General features: G+C 61.9%; 2 protein-coding genes across 3 annotated transcripts; one reads left to right on the forward strand and one right to left on the reverse strand.

The window, feature by feature from the left end:
• Positions 1-5,099: 5,099 nt before the first annotated feature.
• GATD1 (glutamine amidotransferase class 1 domain containing 1) lies at positions 5,100-11,529 on the forward strand. Of its 2 annotated transcripts, XM_023240272.2 has the most exons (8): positions 5,101-5,250; positions 6,936-7,012; positions 7,519-7,624; positions 7,785-7,892; positions 8,568-8,662; positions 9,505-9,598; positions 9,741-9,852; positions 9,952-11,529. In XM_023240272.2, the coding sequence occupies exons 1-8, from the start codon at positions 5,187-5,189 to the stop codon at positions 9,956-9,958; spliced, it is 663 nt and encodes a 220-aa protein (XP_023096040.1). In that variant the 5' UTR covers positions 5,101-5,186; the 3' UTR covers positions 9,959-11,529. The 2 variants fall into 2 exon arrangements, with proteins under 2 accessions (XP_023096041.1, XP_023096040.1); XM_023240273.2 differs by lacking the exon at positions 9,952-11,529 and having other exon boundaries at positions 5,100-5,250; positions 9,741-9,856.
• A 1,728-nt stretch (positions 11,530-13,257) lies between these two features.
• Positions 13,258-21,912, reverse strand: TALDO1 (transaldolase 1). Its single transcript, XM_023240271.2, has 8 exons — positions 21,756-21,912; positions 18,682-18,805; positions 17,211-17,318; positions 16,865-16,996; positions 14,238-14,413; positions 13,943-14,140; positions 13,644-13,789; positions 13,258-13,463 (listed from the first exon to the last, which is right to left on the reverse strand). The coding sequence occupies exons 1-8, from the start codon at positions 21,850-21,852 to the stop codon at positions 13,431-13,433; spliced, it is 1,014 nt and encodes a 337-aa protein (XP_023096039.1). The 5' UTR covers positions 21,853-21,912; the 3' UTR covers positions 13,258-13,430.
• Between the last annotated feature and the right edge of the window lie 1,087 nt (positions 21,913-22,999).

Consider the following 22,999-nt stretch of genomic DNA (forward strand, 5'->3'; position numbering starts at 1 on the left):
AGAACTACTTTTAAGGTCTAAAAGAAGTACCGTGTATGAAAAAGTACACACAGGGGCGCCTGGGTGGCTCAGGCGCTTGAACGTCTGACTTCCGCTCAGGTCATGATCCCGTGGTTCGTGAGTTTGAGCCCCGAGTCGGGCTCTGTGCTGACGGCATGGAGCCTGCATCAGCTCACCTGTGCCCCTCTCTGCTTCTCCCCCACTCATGCTCTCTCTCACAAATAAGTATTTTAAATATATATATTCACATATAAAAAAAGTACATACACCAGGGGCGGCTGGCTGGCTCAGTCAGTAAAGCATGAGACTCTTGATCCAGGGGTTGTGAGTTTGAGCCCCACATTGGGTTGTAGAGACCACGTAAAAAATAAAAACTTTAAAAATGTACATGCTCTAAATCTAAGTCACACTTACAAGGACATTAGAAAAACTCAGGTGCGAGCATCGTCTCCTGGACAGAGGCGTCCACTGGCTGGATGCTGCCAGACGGAGACCCTGCCCCCCTCCCCGCGCCACAGGGGCTCCCCGGAGACCTAGAGTCTCAGCCCGTTTGCTGAGCCTTTTCTGCCGCAGCTAAGGTCTCCCTACGGCCATGCCGCGTGGTGTCACGTGTGGGCTTCGCAGGGCACGTGTGAGCAGGTTGTGAGGACGCAGGCGACGTGCGTGTGTGTCCACTTTGTTTTCCCCTCTAGCACCCCTTCCTCCCCCAAGAGCGGGAAACTCCTCTTTGGGGAACTCCCATCCTGGCAGGTGTTCTTGGTGTGACCAGGGGGTAGAGCTGGTCACTGTCTCAGGACCCTGCCCTCCCCAGATATAGGCAAGGGGCCAAGTGGGGTCCTGTAGATCCTCTCTTCCTTGGTTGGGGCAGACTGACCAGGCACGGTGGCAATCTCACTGCCCCCGAGTCGCCGGGGTCAGTCCTCCCTGACTTCTGGGGCTTGGTCTTCGGGGCCTGCCCTGGCCCAGCGGCCCCTGACCTCACACTTGGTCCCAGGGCCACACTGGCAGAGGCTCCTGGGTCCCAGTGCGCCTGCACATTTCTGTCTGGTGTTTTGGCCAAGGCAGGGCTGGCGAGGGCTGTCAGGATTGCCGCGCAGGGTGAGGGGCTGTGCCGCCTGCCTGGTGGCTGCAGCACAGCGGGGGACTGTCGCCAGGAGAGCAGCTTCCCCTCGGGCTGCTGCAGAGAACGCTCGGGTGATGTCCCTGGGACCCATCTGGGAACAAAGGATGAGTGTAAGCCGGCAGCTGCCTCCCCCCACTTCGGTGGTACCTGGAGGTGTTTGAGGGGACCCCCATTCAGACTCTCCGCTGGGTCCTCCCATCCACCCGCTGATCCCTGTCCTAATGTCCTGGGCAGGACACGCAGCCTGCCTGTCACATCACCCCACTCCAGGCCACCAAACTGCCCACTTGTCTGACATCTTCCAGCCACACTCTGCCGGCCCCGGGGTGGGTGGGGAACCAGCTACTCCCACCCTGTCAACAGCACCACTGAGCTCTACACTAGGTGAAGGGATCCTGTGCTCCCAGCCCACTGCCCTGGCCTCAGCAGCTCCCCGTGCCCTAGGGGCTGCCATTTGCCACCCCCTGCTGTCTGGTTCAGGGCCTGCAGGACTCACAAGTGCCTGGGGTCTAAGTCTCCAGACCCCACCCGGCCCAGCCTCAGCCAAAGAAAAACCAGGAGCTGAGGGGTCCGAGCCCAGCTGGGAAGAGGGGTGCATCTGGGGCCAGAGACATGAGTCACCTGGTGGGCGGCCTGGCCGGCAGGGCTGCCCATGACACACCCGCCCTGAGAGAGAGGCCAGTCCCAAGTCTCCTGAGATCCACCCAGTGGTTGGGCTGAGCTAATGAGGGTGGGGGGCGAGGGGGGCTTGTAAGTTTGGAGGGTGTTCTCAGGAGGGGAGTGCTGGGCAAACGGTGCATCTGGTGCCCATGGGCTTTGAGGGACAGTTAGGAGTCTGACAGACAAAGAGGAACTCCAGCATTTCAAAGGGAGGCCTAGCCGGTGCAAAGGCACCCAGGACAAGGCTCAGACATGCTCTGAGAATGAGGAAGTTGCCAAGGAAGGAAGGAGGGGAGACTGGAGGTCCTGAGGCATCGGTCAGCCCGCCTGCTGGAAGGTCCTCCAGGAATGGCTCCTCACGCACCCACCCTTCCTCCATCTGGGGCAATTTCCACGGACAGGAACGAAACGACAAAATGTTTTCCTGGTGCGTGATGACAGGTCATGTGATCCCTGCACCTTGTGTTTCAGGATCCCTGAACAAAAAGCAAAACCCCGGGTTCAAGGGCATCCCTACACCTCCAGCAGAGCCTCTGTGCTCAGTCCCCAAGCACCCCTCCAACCTTACCTGCCCCACCTGAGCAGTCACTATTGGAGGATGAGGTTCCCAAACAGCTTGTAGATGATGCCACAGAACTCCACGCCCACAAGCCCCACACCCCGAGATCTTATGTCTGGGCATAAGGCCTAGGGAAGAGGCTCAGCAGGATGGAAATGGGAGGTGCCCCCTCCACGGGGCCCTAGAGGGGGCGGCCCTTCCCCTTGGGCCTGGATCCTTCCTAGGAGACAGTCATCCAGATGTGGGCCACTGGCTGCAGACCCGTCTGGTCAGCCGAGGCCCTCCTGTGCTCCACTCCTGGGAGGGTTACCTGCCAGTCTTTCCCTCTGCAGCAGCCCCAATCACGCCCAAAGCAGGACCTGAGTAGCACCCTCTCCTCGCCTGCTGGAGGTGAGGGGGTCTAAGGGGCAGGGGGGCTGACCCACTGGAATGGGAACCCACTCAGGAAGTAGGCAGATGAGCCAGCACAGCTGGGTGTGTGCAGAGGGCAAGAGACCACAAGCCCACCTGGGGGGCACCCCCACCTCGGGCTCACCCCAGCCACCATGACGGGGCCTCAGGCGTCATTCTGTCCAGGTCCTTACTGTCCACAGGGATACACACCGAGTGGCAGGCTGCTGCCAGACCCGGAATGAGGCTCCTGGTTGGCAAGGCCCCATATCAGCACACCTGTCCCTATGCAGGCTGCCCACCCCAACTCCACATGCCACAGGGGACCCAGACCCTTACAGGTGCCTGTGCTGGGAGCCGCTGAGGGGCCCAAGCACGCCGCCCTGGACTGGGGTCACGGTCGTGCACACGTGCGAGAGCAAGAGCGCACATACGGGGGACGTGGACTAGGTGTGCTCCGCCTGCTGGGGTGGGTGGGTCCAGCCGGCAGCCATCGTGCAAGGGCCGGGGTGTGCAGTGGGGCGCACGCTGGTGCACACACATGCATACAACAGCCTTGCTGCACGGTGTCACAGCCAGGCTTCCTTTTCCATCCTCTTAGCGACGGAGACGACCAAAGTGGCTTAATGAGCCTGTGATGCAGGAGGAGGTGGGTGCTAGGGCTGCCCTGGGGTGGGGGTGGGGGGTGGGGGGGGACAGTGCCAGCAGGAGGATCCCATGGTCCCTGCTGCAGCCTGGCATCTCCAGCCCCTGGGTCCCACGAATGTGCATGGCGGGGAAGCTCTTCATGTGGCTAGGCCCAGCTTGTGGTCTGACCTTAGGCCTGTTGGTTTCCATCCAAAGTCCCTCACCCACCCAACACGGCTCCTGTCCCTTGTCCCCTGTCCTGAGGCCCTGCCAGCGCCAGGAGGCCCTAGCTCCTGCCTCACTCGGGAGGGAGGGTCCTGCAGGGGTTGAGGTCCTGTGTCGCTGCTAGTCAGGACTCCTGGGAGTGTGGGGCTTAGCCAGGCAGAGGACAGAGCCAGGGGTGGTGGAGGAGGGGTGCCCAGGAGATGCACCTTGGCCTAGACTCACCCACTCTGGCATTTCTTACCCATGACCAAGGTTTCCCTACTCAGGGCAGAGGCAGGCAGGACCTTGGGGGAACCCTGCTGCCCGCCCCTCCACCCTGGAAGCAGGGGGTCCTGGAGGTGGCCTGTGGGGCCAAAGGGTGAAGCTGCTTTTCTTAACTATCAGCTTGCGCCCAAGCCCCTCCCTGCTCTCCAGCCCAGGCCTTAGAGAACACCCAGGAATCTGCTGATGGCCCATCCGACTGCCTCCTAGACAATCTATGGAAACACTGCTCCAAATGCAGCTTGGCCAAACAACATCCTAGATTTCCTCACCAAACTCAGCACCCTGAAGCATCTCAGGAAGTGATACCCACATTCCTCCAGGGACTCATTGAGCCCCAGTGACCCTGGATACCTCTGTCTCCCCACAACCATCCTGGTGAGGCAGAACCCATCCATCCTGCCCCCGCTTCCATGGACACCTGCACACCCCTCCCTGGCCTCCAGACTCCCACCCTGCCCTCACCAGGACCCACCACTGCAGGCCCACCCTCCGTGCCCCAGGTGAGTGGTTCATCCAGCTCCTCAGATGTGCCCCCCTATTACCCATCTGAGCTCCCACCCCAGCCCCCACCCCCTCTCCCTGTTAGCCTGCCCACTCCACTGCTCTTCTCACTAACAAACGAATGTCACCTTCTATGAATCCATATCCCAGCCCTCACCCCCAAGACATGAGCCCCACTGGGCAGGGCGCTTTGCCCCTGGCATTCCACGTTATGTCTTCAGTCTCAGTGATCAAGTATTAAATGTCCAAATCCACGAGGCAGCGACCATCATCCACGGGAAGGGACCCTGGTCCGCTGGGGGGGGGGGGGGGAACCTTCGCCTACAGGGAGGGACCTCCATCAACGAGGAGAGACCGTGATGTACAGGGAGGGGTCTTCGTCCACAGGGAGGGACCCACGTCCACGGGGCGCAGACCTCCGTCCACGGGCAGGGGTCTTCTTTCCCGGTTCCCGCTCCTGCCCCAAGGGACGAGGGAGGCACCGTGTTCCTGACTGTGTCCAGGGGCCGGGCCAGGGGTGTGCTCAGGGCCGCTGAGGGGTCCCGCCGGGAAGAGAGCCCGCGCTCTGGGGCCAAGGTCTGAGCCCCCCGGACGCCCTCCGCCCAGCTCACGGAGCTGGAGCGGTCTCGGGCCCAAGGCGCAGTCGCACGGGGCGGACTCCGCCCCTGACGCGCGCTGGGGGGCGGGGCCGGGAGGGAGGAGGCACGGCGCGTGAGCCTGGCGCCGCATTGGCCCCGCAGCGAAGCGCCGCGACACGTGACCGGCGATCCCGGCCCGCGCGCGCACACGCACGTACACTTCACGCACGCGCAGGCCGCCCCGGCCCCGGCCGAACCCATGGCGTCCGAGCGGCTGCAGAGCCGGCCCGCCTGCCTGCTGGTGGCCAGCGGCGCCGCCGAGGGTGAGGCTCGCGAGGGCGGGCGGGCGCCCAGCGGCGCCGGCGGAGAGGCAGGTGGAAGCCCCGCCGTGGAGAGGGAGCGTCGCCAGTGTCCCGGGCGCGGGGGCGCTGGCTGACCGCAGGGGGGCCCCGCGCCCCGGCGTTTCTGTGGGAAGAGAGCGGGTCCCGGGCTGGCGCCCGCAGGTGCCGCCTCGGGGGCGGGCAGGCCTCAGTGTGGGGAGGAGCGGGGGGTTTGTGAGGGGCCGGGTGGGGGGGCGGCAGGCCCGGGGGCCGGGGCCTTTCGGAGCAGGTGGGTCATGAGCCTGTGCCCACCTGTCTGCTGGCTGGCCCTGCGCACACCCAGGAGGGTGAGGGGTTGGAGAAGTTTGGTTCTGGGGGCCGGAAATGTGCGGGGGCAGAGAACCCTCAGACCCGCCAGGTGGTGAAGGCACCAGGAGGGGCCGGCGTGGGGCTCGAGCAGGACAGCGGGGCTGGTGGGTCTGCGATTCCGTGCAGATTCTCGCTCAGGGCCAGCAGGGAAGGAACGAACCGACGGGCGGGGAGGCAGCTGACTGTCCTGAGCATCTGTGCTTCCTTTGTCGGAGGGAAGTGATGAGCCCTTGGTCACGTGGTGGGGGAGGTGGCGACCCAGGGTTGGGACCTGGGGTCTGGCTCTGGAGCCTGGTCTCCTTGTATTCTAGAGGCGCAAGAGGGTGAGGGAGAGGATTGCAGGTCGTGGAGTCACTGTGTGCTGAGCCCCAGGGGCCCTGAGCGCTGTGCCCACACTGAGGGTGGGAGGAGACACGGGGAAGGGGTCGGTCCTGGAGAGGCAGGTTGGGGGGTACAACCAAAGGTGGCTGCGGAGTGGATGAGGGTGAGGAGGCGTTGGGCCAGCTTGGCTGTGCGGTGCGGAAGGGCTGTTGAGGACGGGGGGTGGGGGCACAGCTCTGACCAGGCCACCAGGCACTGTAGGCAGGATGAGGTTCCCGCCAGAGTCCCTTGAGGAGGCCCTGGGGTGAAGCAGTGTTCAAGGAACTAAGAGCACCATCAGGCAAAGTCTGGGGGATGATTTGTGGGTACTGTCTTTGCTCAGCGCGTGCACTCTACTCGATACGTATTAGTACAAAAGGACGAATAAAGATAGAGAAGAGGTTTAGGGGTGGGGTCGGGGATTGGGGTAAAGGTGGAAGGGTGCACACCAATCCCGTCTAGAAGCAGATAGCTCCAGCCCCAGCAGCCAGGAATCTTGTGGGCCAGACGTGGACAGAAGAGGGCTGTGAGCAGCACTGGGGATGGGGGCAGGGTCCGGGAGCCTGGTGAGCAGAGGCCACGTGTCCTTCAGTGAGGGCGAGGCCTGCCCGAGGGGAGTGAAGAGGGTCCTGCTGACCCTTGCCCACCCCCCAGGACATAGGGCTTGCTCAGTGTTGCCTCTCCCTGGCTGAATGTAGGGGGAGTGGGGCGTGGGCTCAGTCGATGCCCTTGGGTTTGCACTTGGGTTTGCCTTCTGGAAAGGCCTTTAGTAGCCAGGCCAGGGAGAGAGCCTGTCCTTTGGGGGCGGGGCCTGTGGGCTGGGGCTGTGAGAGGGGGTCCTCCATTGGGGTGGGGGACCAGGAGAAGACTCCAGGCTGGAGCTGGGAGTGTGTGCCCTGCTGCCCCTCGTGCTGCCCCCAGAGCCTCGTGGCCTTTTTAGAGCCGTGTTCACCTTGCAGGTGTGTCCGCCCAGTCCTTCCTGCACTGCTTCACGTTGGCTGGCGCCGCCTTCAACCTGCAGGTGGCCACCCCTGGGGTGAGTCCAGCCAGACGCACGGACGGGCTCCTACCTTTTTGGGGGTGAGGCCGGGGGAGTGCTGTTGGTCTCAGGGAGGAGCAGGGAGCCTCAGGTTGACGTGACCCCGAGAGAGGTGGCCGGGCTGAGGACTCGGACCTTGGTGGCATCGTCAAGCTCTGGCCCCACTGTGGTGCAGGAGACCTTTTGTCGTAGGTCAGCGCCTGTGCACGTGCGCGAGGGTGGTATGGACCTTCACCAGTTCTCCAGTTTTCTCTGGCGTGGGCTTTAGGGGTCACAGCGATGCCTCGAGTGTCTGTCACTTGGCATGTTTCTGTTGTCGTCCCCAGTGGGACAGTTGCTGCCACCTTATAGGTGGGAGACGAGGGCCAGCAAGGGGTGGCTGGGGGGTGCGGCGAGGAGGGGTGAGGGGCTGGGCTGTCGGTGCCTTTGTCCCCGAGCTCTCGTCAGCCTCTGAAGTCCCTGTGAACCGACAGTGGGGTGTCTGCCTCTCGGTGCTCCTGCAGGGGAGGACCATAGACTTCGTGGACGTTAACGAGAGCAACGCCCGCTGGGTGCAGGATTTCCGCCTCAAGGCCTACGCGAGCCCCGCCAAGCTGGAGTCCATTGATGGTGAGGGGCCTTGGGGGCTCGAGGTGTGGGATCCCGGGGGGGTTCGTGGCCTCCAGAGCGCTCCCTTGCTTCTGTTTCTGACGCACTTGCCGCGGAGCGCCGTGACCGAGCCGCCCGCGTCCTCGCTGTCTGTGACCGAACTGCCGTGGTCTCCCCCCAGGTGCCCGGTACCACGCCCTCCTGATTCCCAGCTGTCCCGGGGCCCTGGCCGACCTGGCCAGCAGTGGGTCCCTGGCCCGCATCCTCCAGCACTTCCGCTCAGAGAGCAGTAAGTGACCCCTGGGACTGGGGATGTGCGTGGGGCGGCACCAACGGCCGGGAGAGGCCAGTGGGGATGGTTTGGGGGGGCAGACAGGGCAGACGCAGAGAGCCTCTGACTGACCATCAAGGACGCACGTGCTTGCACGTACAGGTGCACACACACGCGGTGGGGCGCCCCTCTCTGTGCCCCCCACCATGTGCCCCTCGGTCGCTCCCCCTGTGTGTGACCTCTTCCTGGCCTCCGTGGGGGCTGGTGGCTGTTTCCCCCAACTCGCTCTGAGGCGGGTGGGCGACCTGCCGGCTTTGTTCGTCACGGGGTTCAGGGCTGGAGGCCAGCAGGGCCAGGAGAAAGGCTGTTCTGTGGAGATGTGGCACGCTGCCCAGACCTGACAGGGATGGGGACAGGATGCTCATTAGGGACCAACAGACAGAAACCCAGGGCTCCACACAGCGACCTTTGTCAGTGGGAACAGGGCCGCCTGTGTCCAGTGTGGTCTGGACAGAGAGTGGTCATTCCCGGCCGCCGCTGCCACCGTGGGAATGCGCTCCAGCTCCCCCCCCTGCAGTTTGGTCACTGGGCCCGTCGCGCCCCATCGGTGGAGGGAGCTCTGAGCTGGGAGGTGTGGGGAGAGGAGCAGGGGCCCCGGCGGGTGTCGGCCTCAGGCCCCGCCCCTGCTTCCAGAGCCCATCTGTGCTGTTGGTCACGGCGTCGCCGCTCTCTGCTGCGCCACCAACGAGGACCGGTCGTGGGTGTTCCAGGGCTACAGCGTCACGGGGGTGAGTGCGGTGCAAGGGAGGGTCCCAGGTCCCAAGCCGTAGAAGGCTTCAGAGGCCCGCATACGTGCTTGGAGGCACGGGGACTGTCCTCTGGCAAGGGTGACAGTCATGTGCCCAGCCCAGGATCATGGGTTTCCAGCCCCAGGCAGTGGTGCTGCTTGCTTGCCCCTCCTCACCCCTCCCCTGCTGCCCCTCCAGGATGGCCCCAGGGCACAGGCACAGGCTCTGGACAGGGGAGGGGAGCACAGGGTGGGGCTCTTTGTGTGTGTGTGTGTGTGTGTGTGTGTGTGTGTGTGTGTGTGTGTGGTGGGGGGGTGACTTTGGGATGCCGGGGAAGGAGCAGGGGTCAGGTCAAGACCTTGCTTTTGTCCTTGTCAAGTGCACGGCACCTTTCGTGTCCAGGAGTGAGGGAGAGGGCCTGGTCAGACAGGAGGCTGGAGGGAGGGTCCAGACCTTGAGGACTGCGGCCCGACCACTTGGGTCTGCATGGGACCGGCCTGGCCAGTGGTGCGGCCGGGGTTGGGAGGGGGGAGAGCCGCAGGGGCATCTCACTGTGTGCCCCTGCGGCCCTGGGGCGGCTGTACCCACCACCGTGTCCCTGGACTCTGCCCGTTGCTACCGAGGGGCTCAGCCCTGAGGCTGCTCGCCCAGCCCAGCTCCTTCACTGGCTCATGCGCCCTGGGGCCGTGGAGGGGTGCCCGATGGTTTTGTTGTCTGAGCACCTGCGGCGGGAGGGCGGACCCCCTGGAGCAGTGGCGCACAGCCCCAGCCGCGCGGTGTCCCTGCTTGATTTGGACCTTCCTGACCCCGGGGTGGGAACCCCCTCCCCCCTCCCCCCGCAGCCCTCTGTGTACGAGCTCGTCAGGGCGCCTGGCTTTGCCCGCCTGCCCCTCATCGTGGAGGACTTCGTGAAGGACGCGGGCGCCAACTTCAGCGGTGAGCTGGGTGGGGGGGCCGCAACTGCGGCTGAGCCCTGGGGGAGGCCCAGGCCGAGTCCTCCCCAGGCCCCCGCGAGGGGAGAGGGGGGCGAGCCTGGCGCGGGCACTGCCTGAGGCCCACGCTCTTGGGGCCCCTGCAGCCAGCGAGCCTGACGCTGTGCACGTGGTGCTGGACCGCCACCTCGTCACGGGCCAGAACGCCAGCTCCACCGTCCCGGCTGTGCAGAATCTGCTCTTCCTGTGTGGCAGCCGGTGAGGGGCCGTGGGGCAGGGGGGGGGGGGGGGTGCGGGCTCCTGGCTCCTCGCAGGCCCTTTGCCGGAGCCTGACCCCTGGCCTGACCCGTTCTGCAGGAAGTGACATGGCTTCCCGCGGAGCCAGCCGGCCTGCCGGTGGACGCTGCCACCTCAGGCCTCCGGGGACCCTGCCTTCGCGACCGCCCCTGAGAGCGACCTTCCCGGCCCCTGCCTGACCCTGTGGCGTTGTTGGGGGCCTCCGGGACTGAGCCCTGAGGGGCGTTTTCTTTGGAGCAGAGGGAGAGCTGAGGGCCGAGAGGTGGTCTCTGAGAATTCCAAGTGAGCGTAACGCGCAGAGCGGGTCTGAGTCAGCCGCGGGGGTCCCGGTGTGGGGTCTCGGCGCCCCCTGGTCTTCTTGGGCGCTGGGTCTCTCGCCCTTGCCTGTCCCTGTCCGCCCAGGCTGAGCCTCGCCAGGGCACCGGGATCCCATTTTGTGTGGTGACGGTGCCTGGGCTGCTGCCCCCACCGCTGTGGGTGTGGGGGGGCTGTGCTAGCTCCCGGCCCCCAGAACGCCCTCGGACCGGCGGGTGCTGAAGGAGCCGCCCTAATTGTAGTCCTTGCCTGGTATGTGGTTTCGCCTTGTGATGGCGGCACCGCGCCAGGCCAGGGTGGACCCAGGGGCAGGTGTCAGAATGCTCCTGAGGGAAATGTGCTCGTGTGTCTTCAGAGCGGTGCTGCTGGCCCGCAGCGCTGCTGCCGGGTGGCCTCCAGGCTTGCGGCCGCACCTCTGATTGTGAAGTAGAAGTGAAAGTGGCACAGGCCCTACCGGGCAGGAGGCCTTGCGTGTGGCCGGCCTGGGTCTGGGGCAGCGGTCGGTCCGCACCATCCAGGACCCCGCAGGCCTTTGCTGGGGAGGCCCCTTCCCGGTGCGTCCGGATCACCCTGTGGTCTCCTCGGGGTGCCTGGCCCAGGCTGTGGCCCATGGTGGGACCTCCAGGAGCCGCCCGGGCCTTCTTGTGGGTCCCACCTTCCGCCGGCCCCTCCCCGTCTGGGCCCAGCTCTGCACCCAGCCCCTTGGAACAAAGGAGGAGCAAGGAAGCAAGGCATCCCTGGGTCTCAGGCCGCTCCTTCCAGTGCCGCAGACCACTCTGAGATGCTCCCACGCCCCCTCCGCTTCGGGTGTTTGCTGGGAGCACTGTACCAGGAGCTCCTGACACCGCTGTCGCCCTGCTCTGTGCCCACTGCGGGCTGGCCACCCGCACCCAGGGGCCTTGGTCCTACTCTGCCTGCACGGATCACCGCAGGTTTCTTAAAGATCACGCCTCGTGGGTGTCATCTGTACCATCTACAGAGAGCTGGTGATGGTTCTGCTTCTGAGTGTCAGATCAAGGTGCCGGCGGGCCCTGCCGAGCGCCCCACACAGCCGCTTCCTGGGCAGCCGCTGTGGCTCGGCCCTGGCTTTGCCAGGTCAGGGTGTGGGGCTGGGGTGCCTCCAGGCTTCGAGAAATGCGGGCCCCCCCGGAAGGGGCAGGGTGTGGGTGTGGGCGGTCTGCTGCTCTGGGATGCCCCCACATGCCTAGGGCTTTAAAACAGACCCTGACGTCCGCCTGCAGGAAATGACCTACGGGAACAACGTGTAAGCGTCTGTAGCAGCATTAGTCACAATAACAAACGTAAAACAAATTGTGGTTTCCACGACCTGTGTATTTTTTTTTTGTTTATTTATTTTTTTAATTTATTCTTGGGAGAGAGAGAGACAGAGCATGAATGGGGGAGGGGCAGAGAGAGAGGGAGACACAGAATCGGAAACAGGGTCCAGGCTCCGAGCCATCAGCCCAGAGCCTGATGCGGGGCTCGAACTCACGGACCGCGAGATCGTGACCTGGCTGAAGTCGGACGCTTAACCGACTGCGCCACCCAGGCGCCCCTTTTTTTTATTTTGAGAGTGAGTGCGAATGGGGAAGGTGCAGAGAAAGAGGGAGACAGGCTCTAAGCAGGTTCCATGCCATCAGCACAGCACCTGGCACGGGGCTTGAACCCATGGACCGTGGGATCATGATCTGGGCGGAAACCAAGAGTTGGATGCTTAACCAACAGAGCTCCCCAGGCGCCCCAACCCGAGCATTCTCACTACCAGACGATAATAACGTCCAGGTGGTAGAGCAACGAAGCTCTGATAACATCCTCCAGACTGGACCCTGAGAACATCATGCAAAGGAGCCAGATGTCAAGGGCCATGTGTGCGAGCCTATTACCCAAACTACCTAGAAAACCCAAAGTACCGTTGTTTGTGGGTGGGAGGCTGGGGCGAAGGAACAGGAAACCTTTCAGGGTGGGGGCAGCGTTTCGGAGCTCCGTGGTCTGCAGGGTCTAAGTACTAATGTCACCAGCCCGTACATGTGGGTGAGTAGGTGCGCTCGATGCATGTTGATCGTGCCCAGTCACACAGACCCGAGGCCCGGGGTCGGGATTGGGGGCAGATTCCAAGTCCTAGGGTGCAGCCTGTTGACCAGCTTGGAGGGGAAGGCCTAGCCCCAGCCTGCCTGTCAGCCGAGACCTCGATGAGCCTCAGGTACAAAGCCGCCAGTCAGACACCCAGCATCACCCCCTGCTGTGACCTGCCTGCTCCCTGCACACCCTAAGGTGGTTCTCAGCAGAGGCTGGGCCAGCTGGGGCCAGGCTCGTGTACCTGAGGTGATGCAGCCCACCGTGGGCCCTGTGCCCAGAACCCCACCCTTGGCAAGGTGGCCATTCTGGAACCAACACCACGCCCTGATGCTCTGGCCCCAGCAGAAAGTTGGGGGGCCCTGGGCATCTCTAGAAAGCTGTGGGGGACAGCTTTGTGCACTTGGTGGCGCTCCCAGGGAGAAGGGGGCACTGGCCTCCCTGCTGGCCCTTAGTGGGACCCAGGGCTGTGTCTCAGGGCTGTCCCTGACCCCTGTCTTCACCTGCACAGACCCGGAATGGTCAGCCGGAACCCTCCCTACCTGGAGGGCAGATGGGTAGCCTGTGACCCTGACGTGACCTCTTCTGGGCAGCCTCGCCCAGCCTCCCGTGCCTCTTCTGGTGGGACAGAGGGGCTACCCCGGGGGCCCCCGTCACTGCCCCCAACAAGCCCTTCCGGGTGTAGTAGGTGGTGCGTCAGTGGACGTGTCCATTCGAGGCCACGCCACACTGGGCACTCAGGGCTTGGAGGTAACAGCCAGCACATACCCAACCGTCCCCCCGGGTGGCACCCACATGGGATCCAAAGCAGCAGGGATGCCCCTGGGTGCTCCCGCCCCCTGGCTCCAGCCGCACTCAGCACAGGCTCCAGGCCCAGGTGAGGGCCTGTAACTGCATCACCCCAGCTGGACTCCGGTTGTAGCCAAAGGCGGGGGCAGTGGTGCTGGGGGGAGGGGCTGCGGCGAGTCAGGAACGGAGCACAAGAAAGTGATTGCTTTAATGAGTCAGGCAAAATTTTACACAGAATCTAGGATCCATCCGGGCTCCAACCAGTAAAAAATGCACAATTCATCGCCAGGCCTATCACTCGCCCCCTCAGGTGGTGCAGATCCGTGCTCCGGCCTCAGGCACCTCCAGCCTCAGGCACCGGGCTACTTTCCGTTCTCTGCGCCGAACATGCGTTCCTAGGGAGGGAGAGGGAAAAGTGTGACAGGTGCCAGGAAAGGCCTTCGGGACGGGAAGGAAGCGGCCCCTCTGCCGGGGCTGCGCCAGAGTCCGCCTGCCCAGGCTGCCGGAGGAGCCGACACCCCCGAGTCCCCAGGGGAGGTCCCAGCCCTGCCCGACTCGAGCCCTGGGGCGCTCACCATCAGCACCCGCTCCAGCTTCACGGCGTCGGCAGCAAACTTGCGGATGCCGTCCGAGAGCTTCTCCACGGCCATCTGGTCCTCGTTGTGCAGCCAGCGGAAGGCCTTCTCATCCAGGTGCACCTTCTCCAGGTCGCTCGCCTGGGCTGGGAGCACGGGCATCACCCAGGGCCTTCTGCACCGCCCCCCACCCCGTGCCCCTCCAGGCCCCAGGCCCTTGGGCTCCAGACACAGGGGGGACGCGGTCCCCGCCCCTGGGCTGCACCCGCCCCGCGGTGACCAGGGTGAGACGGCCTTACCCGCCTTGGCCGACAGCATGGGTGCCAACTTGCTGTTGTCCTTGAGCAGCTCCCCCAGCAGCTTGGGCGAGATGGTGAGGAAGTCACAGCCCGCCAGCGCCTTGATCTCGCCGGTGTTGCGGAAGGAGGCGCCCATGACGATGGTCTTGTAGCCAAACTTCTTGTAGTAGTTGTAGATCTTGGTGACGCTCTTCACTCCTGCGGTGGCACACGCCGGGTTCCTGAGTGGCCTCCCCGCCGACAGCGCCGCCCAGAGCCGCCACCCCCCGACCCTGCGCCCCGCCGCGCCCCTCACCGGGGTCCTCCAGGGGCTCGTAGGCCTTCTTGTCTGTGTTGGCCACGTGCCAGTCGAGGATGCGCCCCACGAAGGGGGAGATGAGCGTCACCCCCGCCTCGGCGCAGGCCACGGCCTGGGCAAAGGAGAAGAGCAGCGTCATGTTGCAGTGGATGCCGTGCTGCTCTTCCAGCTCCCTGAGGGGACAGGGCGGGGTGAGCCAGGCCGGGGGGCCCCGGGAACCCGCGCGGGACCCCGTGTGACCTGGAAAGAGGCTCGCGATTCACTCGGGACAGGCGGAATCGGGGTGGCCCCCCCTCCCCCCCACGGCACCCACATCTGCCACGGTCACCCGGGCTCTCCCTGGCCAGTGGGTGATGGGTGACTGGGATTTTCGTCAAACCCACATTTCAAAACAGAGAGAAAAGGCAAGACAGGCCCCCTGGGAGCCACAGTGGGCCTCTCCGGCCCAGACACGCACATCTGCACCTGGGACCCCAGTCCCACGCCACCTCCCAGAGCTGGCCGGGGCCGGACACCGCGGACTCACCTGACCACGGTACCGTCCCGCCCTCTGTCCCCCACCCCCTCCCCACATCCTGCAGCCTCCCTGCATCACCACCCACCAGGACATGCTGGGGTTGACCCGAGATAGGGCAATGCCCACTCTGCCACACGCTGCAGAGTGAGCTGGGACGGCCGAGCCTGTGCTCAGGCCCCTCTAGGCACATTTCTACCCCAAGGGACAGCTTCCAAGTGGCCTCCATGGCAGCGTTCGAGAAGTATGGCTGCAGAGAGCGAGGACTGGGCGGCGGTTGGCGGCCAGCCTCTACCACGTCTCGTGCATGGCACAGCCATACGTGTTCCCGGCGTGGGCACCCGCAGCTCAGGCCGGCCCACGGGAGGTGCCGCACTCGAGGCCAGGCCCTCCTATGACCACCACCTCGATGACCCCGGCAGCTGCGCGGGTCCGACCTGACTGGCTAAGTGGAGGCGTTTTCGGAAGCGGCCGGTGGGGCGCTCTGGGAAGGTGGCTTTATCAAAGTGTGAGACGGGAGACAGACACTGTGGGGAAACAGTCCCTGAGCAGAGGACTCACGAAGGACAGGACTCTGTTCCATCTAACACGGAGATGGTGAAAGACAGAGTGCAGAAGAAACAAGCCAGATTTGGCAGCGAAGGACACAGTCGACGCAGCTAATCCTCAAGAGGACTCTGGTCTGATCTGGACGGGGCTCCGTCTGCACAGCAAGTTTCCAGCGACCACGAGGACTGCGCATGGGCGCCGCCCAGCCTTGCGTGCGGCGCGCCGCGTGCCATCGGGCACGGCCCCGGGCTCTGCTTACTTAGCCCAGGCGCCCACGTGCTGACCATGCTGCTCGGGGAGGTTTGCAGCCTCGTGGCACCATGTGGATGTGGCCTCAGAAGCGGCTCGGACACGGGGCACCTCGCTAGCTCAGTCGGTTCCGGGTCTGACTGGCCCAGGTGATGATCTCGTGGTTTGTGGGTTCGAGCCCCACGTCGGGCTCTATGCTGACAGCCTGGAGCCTGCTTCGGATTCTGTGTCTCCCTCTCTCTCTCCCTCTGCCCCTCCCCCGCTTGTGCTCTGTCTCTGTCTCAAGAATAAATAAAAACATTAAAACAAAACAAAACAGAAGTGGCTGGGACACATCTCAGCCCCATCCCGACCCGGATCTCAGTCTGTCTGCACGAGTGAGTGTCGGAGGCGGTGCCCAGGACCCCGGGATGTGCAGCTGCCTGTACGTGTCCGTGTTAATGGCACTTTCTTTGCGGCCTGGCCGTGCTGCCCAAGGACTCGGGACACTTGCGGGAGCAACGAGCCGCGGAGGGCTCGGGAAAGGGATGTGGTGAGCGGGACCAGCTGACTCGGGGTCGAGAATAATTTCTAGGGTCCCCAAAAGATTTTCCAAACACTGCCGACAGAAATGACAAGCGTCAAAGTAAAGGAGAAAAAACTATGGCCGCAGACGGCACAGCCAGTGGGACACGGCCGGGACCGTGCTGAGGGGCGGCACGACGTGGCAACCCTACCCCCATGAGCGTGTCCCCAAGACGTACGCCACGTGCCCAAACCTGGACACGGACGTTCAAGGCAGCATCACCCGTGACGGCCCCAAAGGAGGACACACAAAATGCGGTGTAGATACAAGGGAGCATTAGCCTTAACAGGGACACAGCCCGGACACACGCTGCCACTTGGGTGAACCTCGAACACCTGCCACGTGAGGGAAGCCAGACACAAAAGGTCACGTGTTCTGTGATTCTGTTGACGTGAGACACGCGGAACAGGCAAAGCCAGAGAGAGAGAAAGCGGGTGAGTGGCCGCAGGTGTTAAGGGGCCCAGAACACCCACGCCCCATCGTGCGAGAGACGCCCTCGCTGGCACGGAGGCTCAGGTGTCGGTGGCCTCCGGGCAGGGACCGCTCGGGGCAGCTCAGCACACCTGGGACGACAACCAGTCGGCTCTTTACAGGTGGTGCCGGCGGGAGGACGGGAGCCTGGGGCCTCACGGAGGCCTCGCGCCTCTCTGGACGCGGCCACCCCGCACCCCGCCACCGGGAGGAGGGCCCCCCATGCGGCGCCCACCCCGGAACCTCCTGCAGAATTCCCCTCGCAGGGGTACTTACTTTCCGGCCTGAATCCCTTCCCAGGTGGACGACAGCTTTATAAGGACCTGGTCCTTGCTGATCCCGGCCTCCTGGTAGAGCTCGATGAGGCGCCTGGCACGGGCCACCATGGCGTCCTTGTCGAAGGACAACCTAGGACAACAAGGAGCGGCCTCGCCTCACGACACCCACCGAGAAGGACCAGCCTGGAGCCCGGCTCACCCTCACACCCCTCCAGGGGCCCACGCAGGACACAGGCTGGACACCAGTCGCCGAACGGGGGGCACCGGCCCGCGCTCCTCACTGAGCGAGGCTGCGGCACGACGCGGGCCTACGGACCCCCGAGCCCGTCCACCCGAGTCCTCACCTGGCATCCACTTCTGTGGACACACGGCCCGGAACCTTCTTCAATATTTCTGCTCCAAACAACACAAAAAGCTTATCCATAGCATTTTTAATCTGTTCCTCCTGTGACCTAAAATTCAAGGGAAAAAATTAGGTCAAAAGCTTGTTAGTTTTAAGGGCACGGGGTTCTACAAAACAAATTCCTTTCCCTCAACTTCCCCCCCTTTTTCTAATGTTTATTTATGTATTTTGAGAGAGAGAAAGAGAGAGAGCAGGAACGGGGGGAGGGGCACAGAGAGAATCTCAAGCAGGCTCCGCACTGTCAGCACAGAGCCCTACGCGGGGCTTGATCTCAGGAACCATGAGATCACCACCTGAGCTGAAATCAGGAGTCGGATGCTTAACCGACTAAACCCCCCCCCGCCAGGCGCCCCTCGTCTTCCTTTTCTTAAACAAACAAGAAAACCCCAAGAAAACAAAACACACACTTTTCCCCCTGAACTATGGTAAAACACACACAGCATAACAGTCACCACCGTGACGGTGTCTAAGAGCTCAGCTCGGGCATGCCAACGCTACCGTCTGCCTGCGGAACTTCCATCGTTCCAAACTGAATCCCTGCACCTTGTGGCACTTGACAAAAATAACCTCCTCCGTCCCCTTGCAGTGGCCTGGGCAGGCGAGTGCGGAGCGCAGTGGTTTCCAAAACGGCGCCCCGTCCGGGGGTCCTCGCCAGCCCAGTGCACACGGGAAAATCTCCACCCTGTGCATTTTGGCGAGGACCCTTGGGGGGTGGCTGGACACAGGGATCGCTAAGAGCACCACCTGGTCACCCAATGCCAGAAGCACCGAGGCCTTGGGGACACAACGAGGTGAAAGAGCATGAGAAGGGACAGGCAGCTGGCTGAGGCGGGGGCCGTCCCTGGTGGAGGGCAGGGCACACATCACGCCCGCACGCCGCCCCGACCCGCGCATCCCCCAGGTACTCCCTCGGCTGTGCACTGTCTCCCTGATGAAAACTTAAAGTGACATCAGGAAGGGGTACGTGGAGGGGGGGGAGCAGGGACAGATGGTAGATGGGCACCAGGGAACGTTCTAGGAGGTTCACATATCCAGGACCGGATTGTGGGGACGGCTGCACCACTGAATACATTTATCAGAACACACGGAGCTGTGCGCTTGGCGAGTCTTACTCTAGTAAAGCTGTTAAGAGATAATAAAATGACAGAAGGCAGGTCGGTGATCGCCGGGGCCGGGAGACTCGCCACAAGAGGGGAGGGAGGGACTTTCGGGGTGCTGCACCTTAACTGGGGAGTTTACAGAGGGTACACGCTCCGGTAAACGACATTCATTGAACCGGACACGTCCTATGGCTGCAGTTTCCTCCATGTAAATGACACTCTGAGAAAGTTGATAAAAACAAACATAAAAAACCCAGCTTCCAGAGTCTAAGAGGCTCAAGAACTAAAATGCGGTTGCGGCCCTGAGCTCACCCGCCCAGCTTCTTGCCGTAGGCGATGGCCTCGTCCAGCAGCCCCTCGTAGGCGGGCATCTGTGCCGCGGCCAGGATCAGGGAGGGGTTGGTGGTGGCGTCCTGGGGCTTGTACTCATCGATGGCTAGGGAAGAGATCAAGGAGAGCAGGAGAGTCGGAGGGGTGCTCGCTCCCCGCCCCCCCAGTCCTCCACGAGTCCCCCAGACACGGACACAGAGTCGCACTTCGCACACATTCCTTCCCTGTCCCAGAAGGCTGGGCAAGGGGCGGCGGCTTGCACAATAACAAAACAACAACCAAGATTAAGGCCAGAGATCAAATAGAAATGTGCTCCTGTGAGGGCTGGTTCACCGCTGAGGCGCAAGGGAGGCCGGGAGGCGCTGGAAGAAGCTGGAAAGGCACTCCCTGCTGCCACACCGGGGCCAGCAGGCACGCGGGCAAGTCAGCGAGTGACAGCACGCGGTCACATTCAACGACCACTTGCCTTCGTTCCACTCTCCTTTCTTTTTTCACCCTAGCTTGTTCTTAGTAACCAAGCCAGGAATGAGGAGAGACCAAGGAGGCTGAACCCAGAGCCTCACTGACCCGACGCTGTCAGGGCAGAGTGTGGACGAGCAGGGCCGGCCGACAGCCACCACCCTCACCGCCCACCCCCCACCCCCACCCCGCCCCCTGCATCACGCTGCTCACCTCTGGAGGGTTGGCTGGGGCGGTAAACTGACTGCGTGACTGAAAAGTAGCATTTTCAAAGTGCCCTTTGATGACAAGAGTACAGAGGCGGAGAACAGATTGGGGGCTTCCAGGAACGGGGAAGGGGGGCAGCTCTCAGGGGCCCAAGGGACGTCTGTGTTCTAACTGTCCGGGGGCACAAGAGTCTACGCGTGCTATCACTCACTGTGGGCAATGCTGCTCCCCACCCCTTTCAGGTTTCAAGCTGGTGACCACTGAGCCACGCCTGCCACCGTGCTGGCACCAAGTTCCTGCTTCTAACAGCACACCACGGTCACATATAATGTCACCTCTGGCGGACAGCAGGCGAGCATACGTGGGATCCTATGGGCTAATTTCACAACTTCCTGGGAGTCTGTATTTCAAAATAATAAGAAGTGCTCTGGGGTGGTGTTTTTGCAGGTGTGTCAAAATTCACGGAGGAGTGCACTGAAATGGTGCCTTTTGTTACATAAAATTAGGTCTTGATAAGGCTGACTTTCAGGAAACTTAAGAACAAAACCAATACTTATCTTGAGTCAACATGTGGGCTTCAGGGTCCAGGGAACTTAAACCGAATGTGAAACTGGGGGGTAGGGGCATCGTTCAGTAAAGAGCACCCATGGCTTTGATTGTATTTTCAAAGAGGTGTATGACCCACCCCACCCCCAACTCCTGCCAAGGTCACTTCACAAAATGACCACAAAACCGGATACTCAATTTACAACTATGTAATGTTTACGGAGATACGTTATTAACTAATGCACATTTGTTAAAGATAAAAAATGATGGGCACTTGGGTGGCTCAGTGGTTAAGCATCTGACTTCAGCTCAGGTCATGATCTCACAGTTCGTGGGTTCGAGCCCCGCATCAGGCTCTGTGCTAACAGCGTGGAGCCTGGGGCCTCCTTTGGATTCTGTGTCTCCCTCTCTCTCTGCCCTTCCCCTACTTGCGCTCGCTCTCTCTCAAAAATAAATAAACATTAAAAAAATGTCAACACTTGGGTTTAGATTTTGTTTTAATTGTTAATGTTTATTCACTTTTGAGAGAGACAGAGCATGAGCAGGGGAGGGGCAGAGAGAGAGGGAGACCCAGAATCCCGAGCAGGCTCCAACCCGTCAGCAGAGAGCCCGACGCGGGGCTCGAACTCACAAACTGCAGGATCATGACCTGAGCCAAAGTTGGACACTTAACTGCCTGAACCACCCAGGCACCCCTAGATATTTCTTTCTTTCTTTTTTTATTATTCTTGAGGAGACAGAGAATTCCACGCAGGTTCATTCAGTAAGTGCCCAAATCTTGATTTCGGCTCAGGTGGTGATATCACGGTTCATGAGTTCCAGCCCCGTGTCAGGCTCTGGGCTGACACTGTGGAGCCTGCTTCGGATTTTGTGTCACTCACTCTCTCTGCCTCTCCTCCACATTCTCTCTCTTTCTCAAAAATAAATAAATAAACATTAAAAAAAAAAAAAAAGGCAGCCAAATGTGCACGTTCACTCTCCTAGATAAACAACCCTCTTACTCAGAGTTGCCAAAGAGGAATTAAGGCCTGTTTGTCAAGCCACCATGAGAAAGCAGAAAAGAAAGGAAGTCACTCTGTATTGTGTGCCCCACAACACTCATCCCATGAGCGTTTCACAATTTTCCTGAAAATCTTGTTTGTTAGGCTGGGCACGGAGCGCTAGGGATTAACGGTATCGCCCGTCCCTCCGCCCGTCTGTGTTTCCCTGGTTCTCCCCGGTGAGCACAAGTCTAACTCCGGAAAATCTAAATTTCAACAGCAGGACAACCTTTGCTTTCCTAGGAGCACTGAGCTTTACCCACGCAGTGCCGCGGCCCCAGGCTGTGGATGTCCACCCAGGGGGACACCCTGCCACTGACAGTCACCTGCGGCTACGGCTGTCCCCGGCGGGGTGGGAAGGTGTGCAACAGGAGATTGCAAAAGCTGGTCTTTCTGGGCCCAGAACTGACTCAAGTTCCTGCTCAGTAGGTCAACCTGTGCCGAATAAACCTGCCCCTCGTGGGCAAGGGGTCCAGGTGGAAACCAGTTCCAGGTCCTCCTTGAATTTCTTCCTCAGCATAAAGCCTCGGAAAGCCCTCCCGGGGTTCCCAACAGCTCGGAGGGGGCCCCCTGCCCACCCCAGCCTGCTGCGCTCTTCACCCGCTCCCCTCAGCCCCTGCGCTCCCTCCTCCCCTACCCGCACCGGCCCTCCCCGCTTCGGGACCCCCGATCCCGGGCCCGCGCCTTCCTCAGGACCCCGATTCCCCGGCCGCCTCGCCCCCCCCCGCCCTCCCACCCCGGGCCCCGCCGGCTCTCCGCGTCCACGAACACCCGCCCCCAGCACGGCCAGTCAGCGCGCCTCACCGTGGAAGTCGCCCGTGTCGGCCACCACGGTGGTGAACTGCTTGAGCTGCTCCAGCGCGCTCTCCATCCTCTGCCGCTTTACGGGGGAGCCCGACATGGCGAAGCGGCGGCGGAGCGCGGCGGCCCACAATGCCCCGGGGGCCCCTCCGCGCCGGCCAATCGGAGAGCGGCGCGGGAAGGCGGGGCCGAGGGCGCCTCCGCCGCAGGGCGAAGCCCCGCCCCGGCGACGAAGCCCCGCCCCGGCGACGAAGCCCCGCCCCGGTTAGAGTGGGCCTGTGTCCCTGTCCCCCAGTCTTCGTGGGGCTGCAGGCGTCCGGGATGCACCTCCCGCCCTCAGCCTGGCCCGGCGCCCCCTCCAGGCCCTCACTCCCAAGACAGACGTGCTCATTGCCTGGGAAGGAGCCGGCTGGAGACTAGGGCCCTGTGGATTCATTCTCTCCTGCACAGATCCAGAGCCCTTCCTTGCCTTTGGTTCTGGGAATCTGTCCCAGATAAGGAACATGAAGTTCAGAAAGTGTCCCAAAGGCACTGTCCATGAAATCTGTCGCAGGAAGCATATAACTGCTGGTTTTATATAGGTTGTTTCTCTCTCTTTCTTTTTTTTCTTTTTTTAAAATTAACGTTTATTTATTTTTGAGACAGGGAGAGACAGAGCATGAACAGGGCAGGGTCAGAGAGAGGGAGACACAGAATCTGAAGCAGGCTCCAAGCTCTGAGCTGTCAGCACAGAGCCCGACGCGGGGCTTGAACTCACGGACCGCGAGATCATGACCTGAACCGAAGTCGGCCGCTTAACCGACCGAGCCACCCAGGCGCCCCATCTCTCTCTCTTTTTCTTAATGTTTATTTATTTTTGAAGGAAAGAGAGACAGGGTGTGAGTGGGGGAGGGGCAGAGAGAGAGGGAGACACAGAATCCGAAGCAGGTTCCAGGCTCTAAGCTGTCAGCACAGAGCCCGACGCGGGTTTCGACCTCACGAACCATGAGATCATGACCAGCGCCCAAGTCAGATGCCTAACCGACTGAGCCACCCAGGCGCCCTTCTCTTTCTCTTAATTGCTATGTGGTTCTTCATTCTGGACCAAGTTTTTTGTCAGATGTGTATGTATTGTAGGTGTTTCCTCCAAGTCCGTGGCTTATCTTTTCATTTTCTTCACGGTATTTTTAATGAGAAATTTTAAATTTTAATGAAATACAACATAACAATTTTTAATTTTATGGTAAGTGCTTTTTTGTATCTTCTCT

This window comes from Felis catus, chromosome D1 (assembly GCF_018350175.1).
Source record: "Felis catus isolate Fca126 chromosome D1, F.catus_Fca126_mat1.0, whole genome shotgun sequence".
In the NCBI taxonomy this organism is placed as follows: domain Eukaryota; kingdom Metazoa; phylum Chordata; class Mammalia; order Carnivora; family Felidae; genus Felis; species Felis catus.

What these genes read in the sequence shown, in the direction of transcription:
- GATD1 (XM_023240272.2), top strand. Translation starts at nt 5,187, where the DNA reads ATGGCGTCCGAGCGGCTGCAGAGCCGGCCCGCCTGCCTGCTGGTGGCC. An exon ending in CAAGCTGGAGTCCATTGATG is followed by an intron (nt 7,625 to 7,784) that starts GTGAGGGGCCTT and finishes GTCTCCCCCCAG; the next exon opens with GTGCCCGGTACCACGCCCTC. An exon ending in GCACTTCCGCTCAGAGAGCA is followed by an intron (nt 7,893 to 8,567) that starts GTAAGTGACCCC and finishes CCCTGCTTCCAG; the next exon opens with AGCCCATCTGTGCTGTTGGT.
- TALDO1 (XM_023240271.2), bottom strand. Translation starts at nt 21,852, where the DNA reads ATGTCGGGCTCCCCCGTAAAGCGGCAGAGGATGGAGAGCGCGCTGGAG. An exon ending in TACGGCAAGAAGCTGGGCGG is followed by an intron (nt 17,319 to 18,681) that starts GTGAGCTCAGGG and finishes CTTGAATTTTAG; the next exon opens with GTCACAGGAGGAACAGATTA. An exon ending in CATGCTGTCGGCCAAGGCGG is followed by an intron (nt 13,790 to 13,942) that starts GTAAGGCCGTCT and finishes CCGTGCTCCCAG; the next exon opens with CCCAGGCGAGCGACCTGGAG.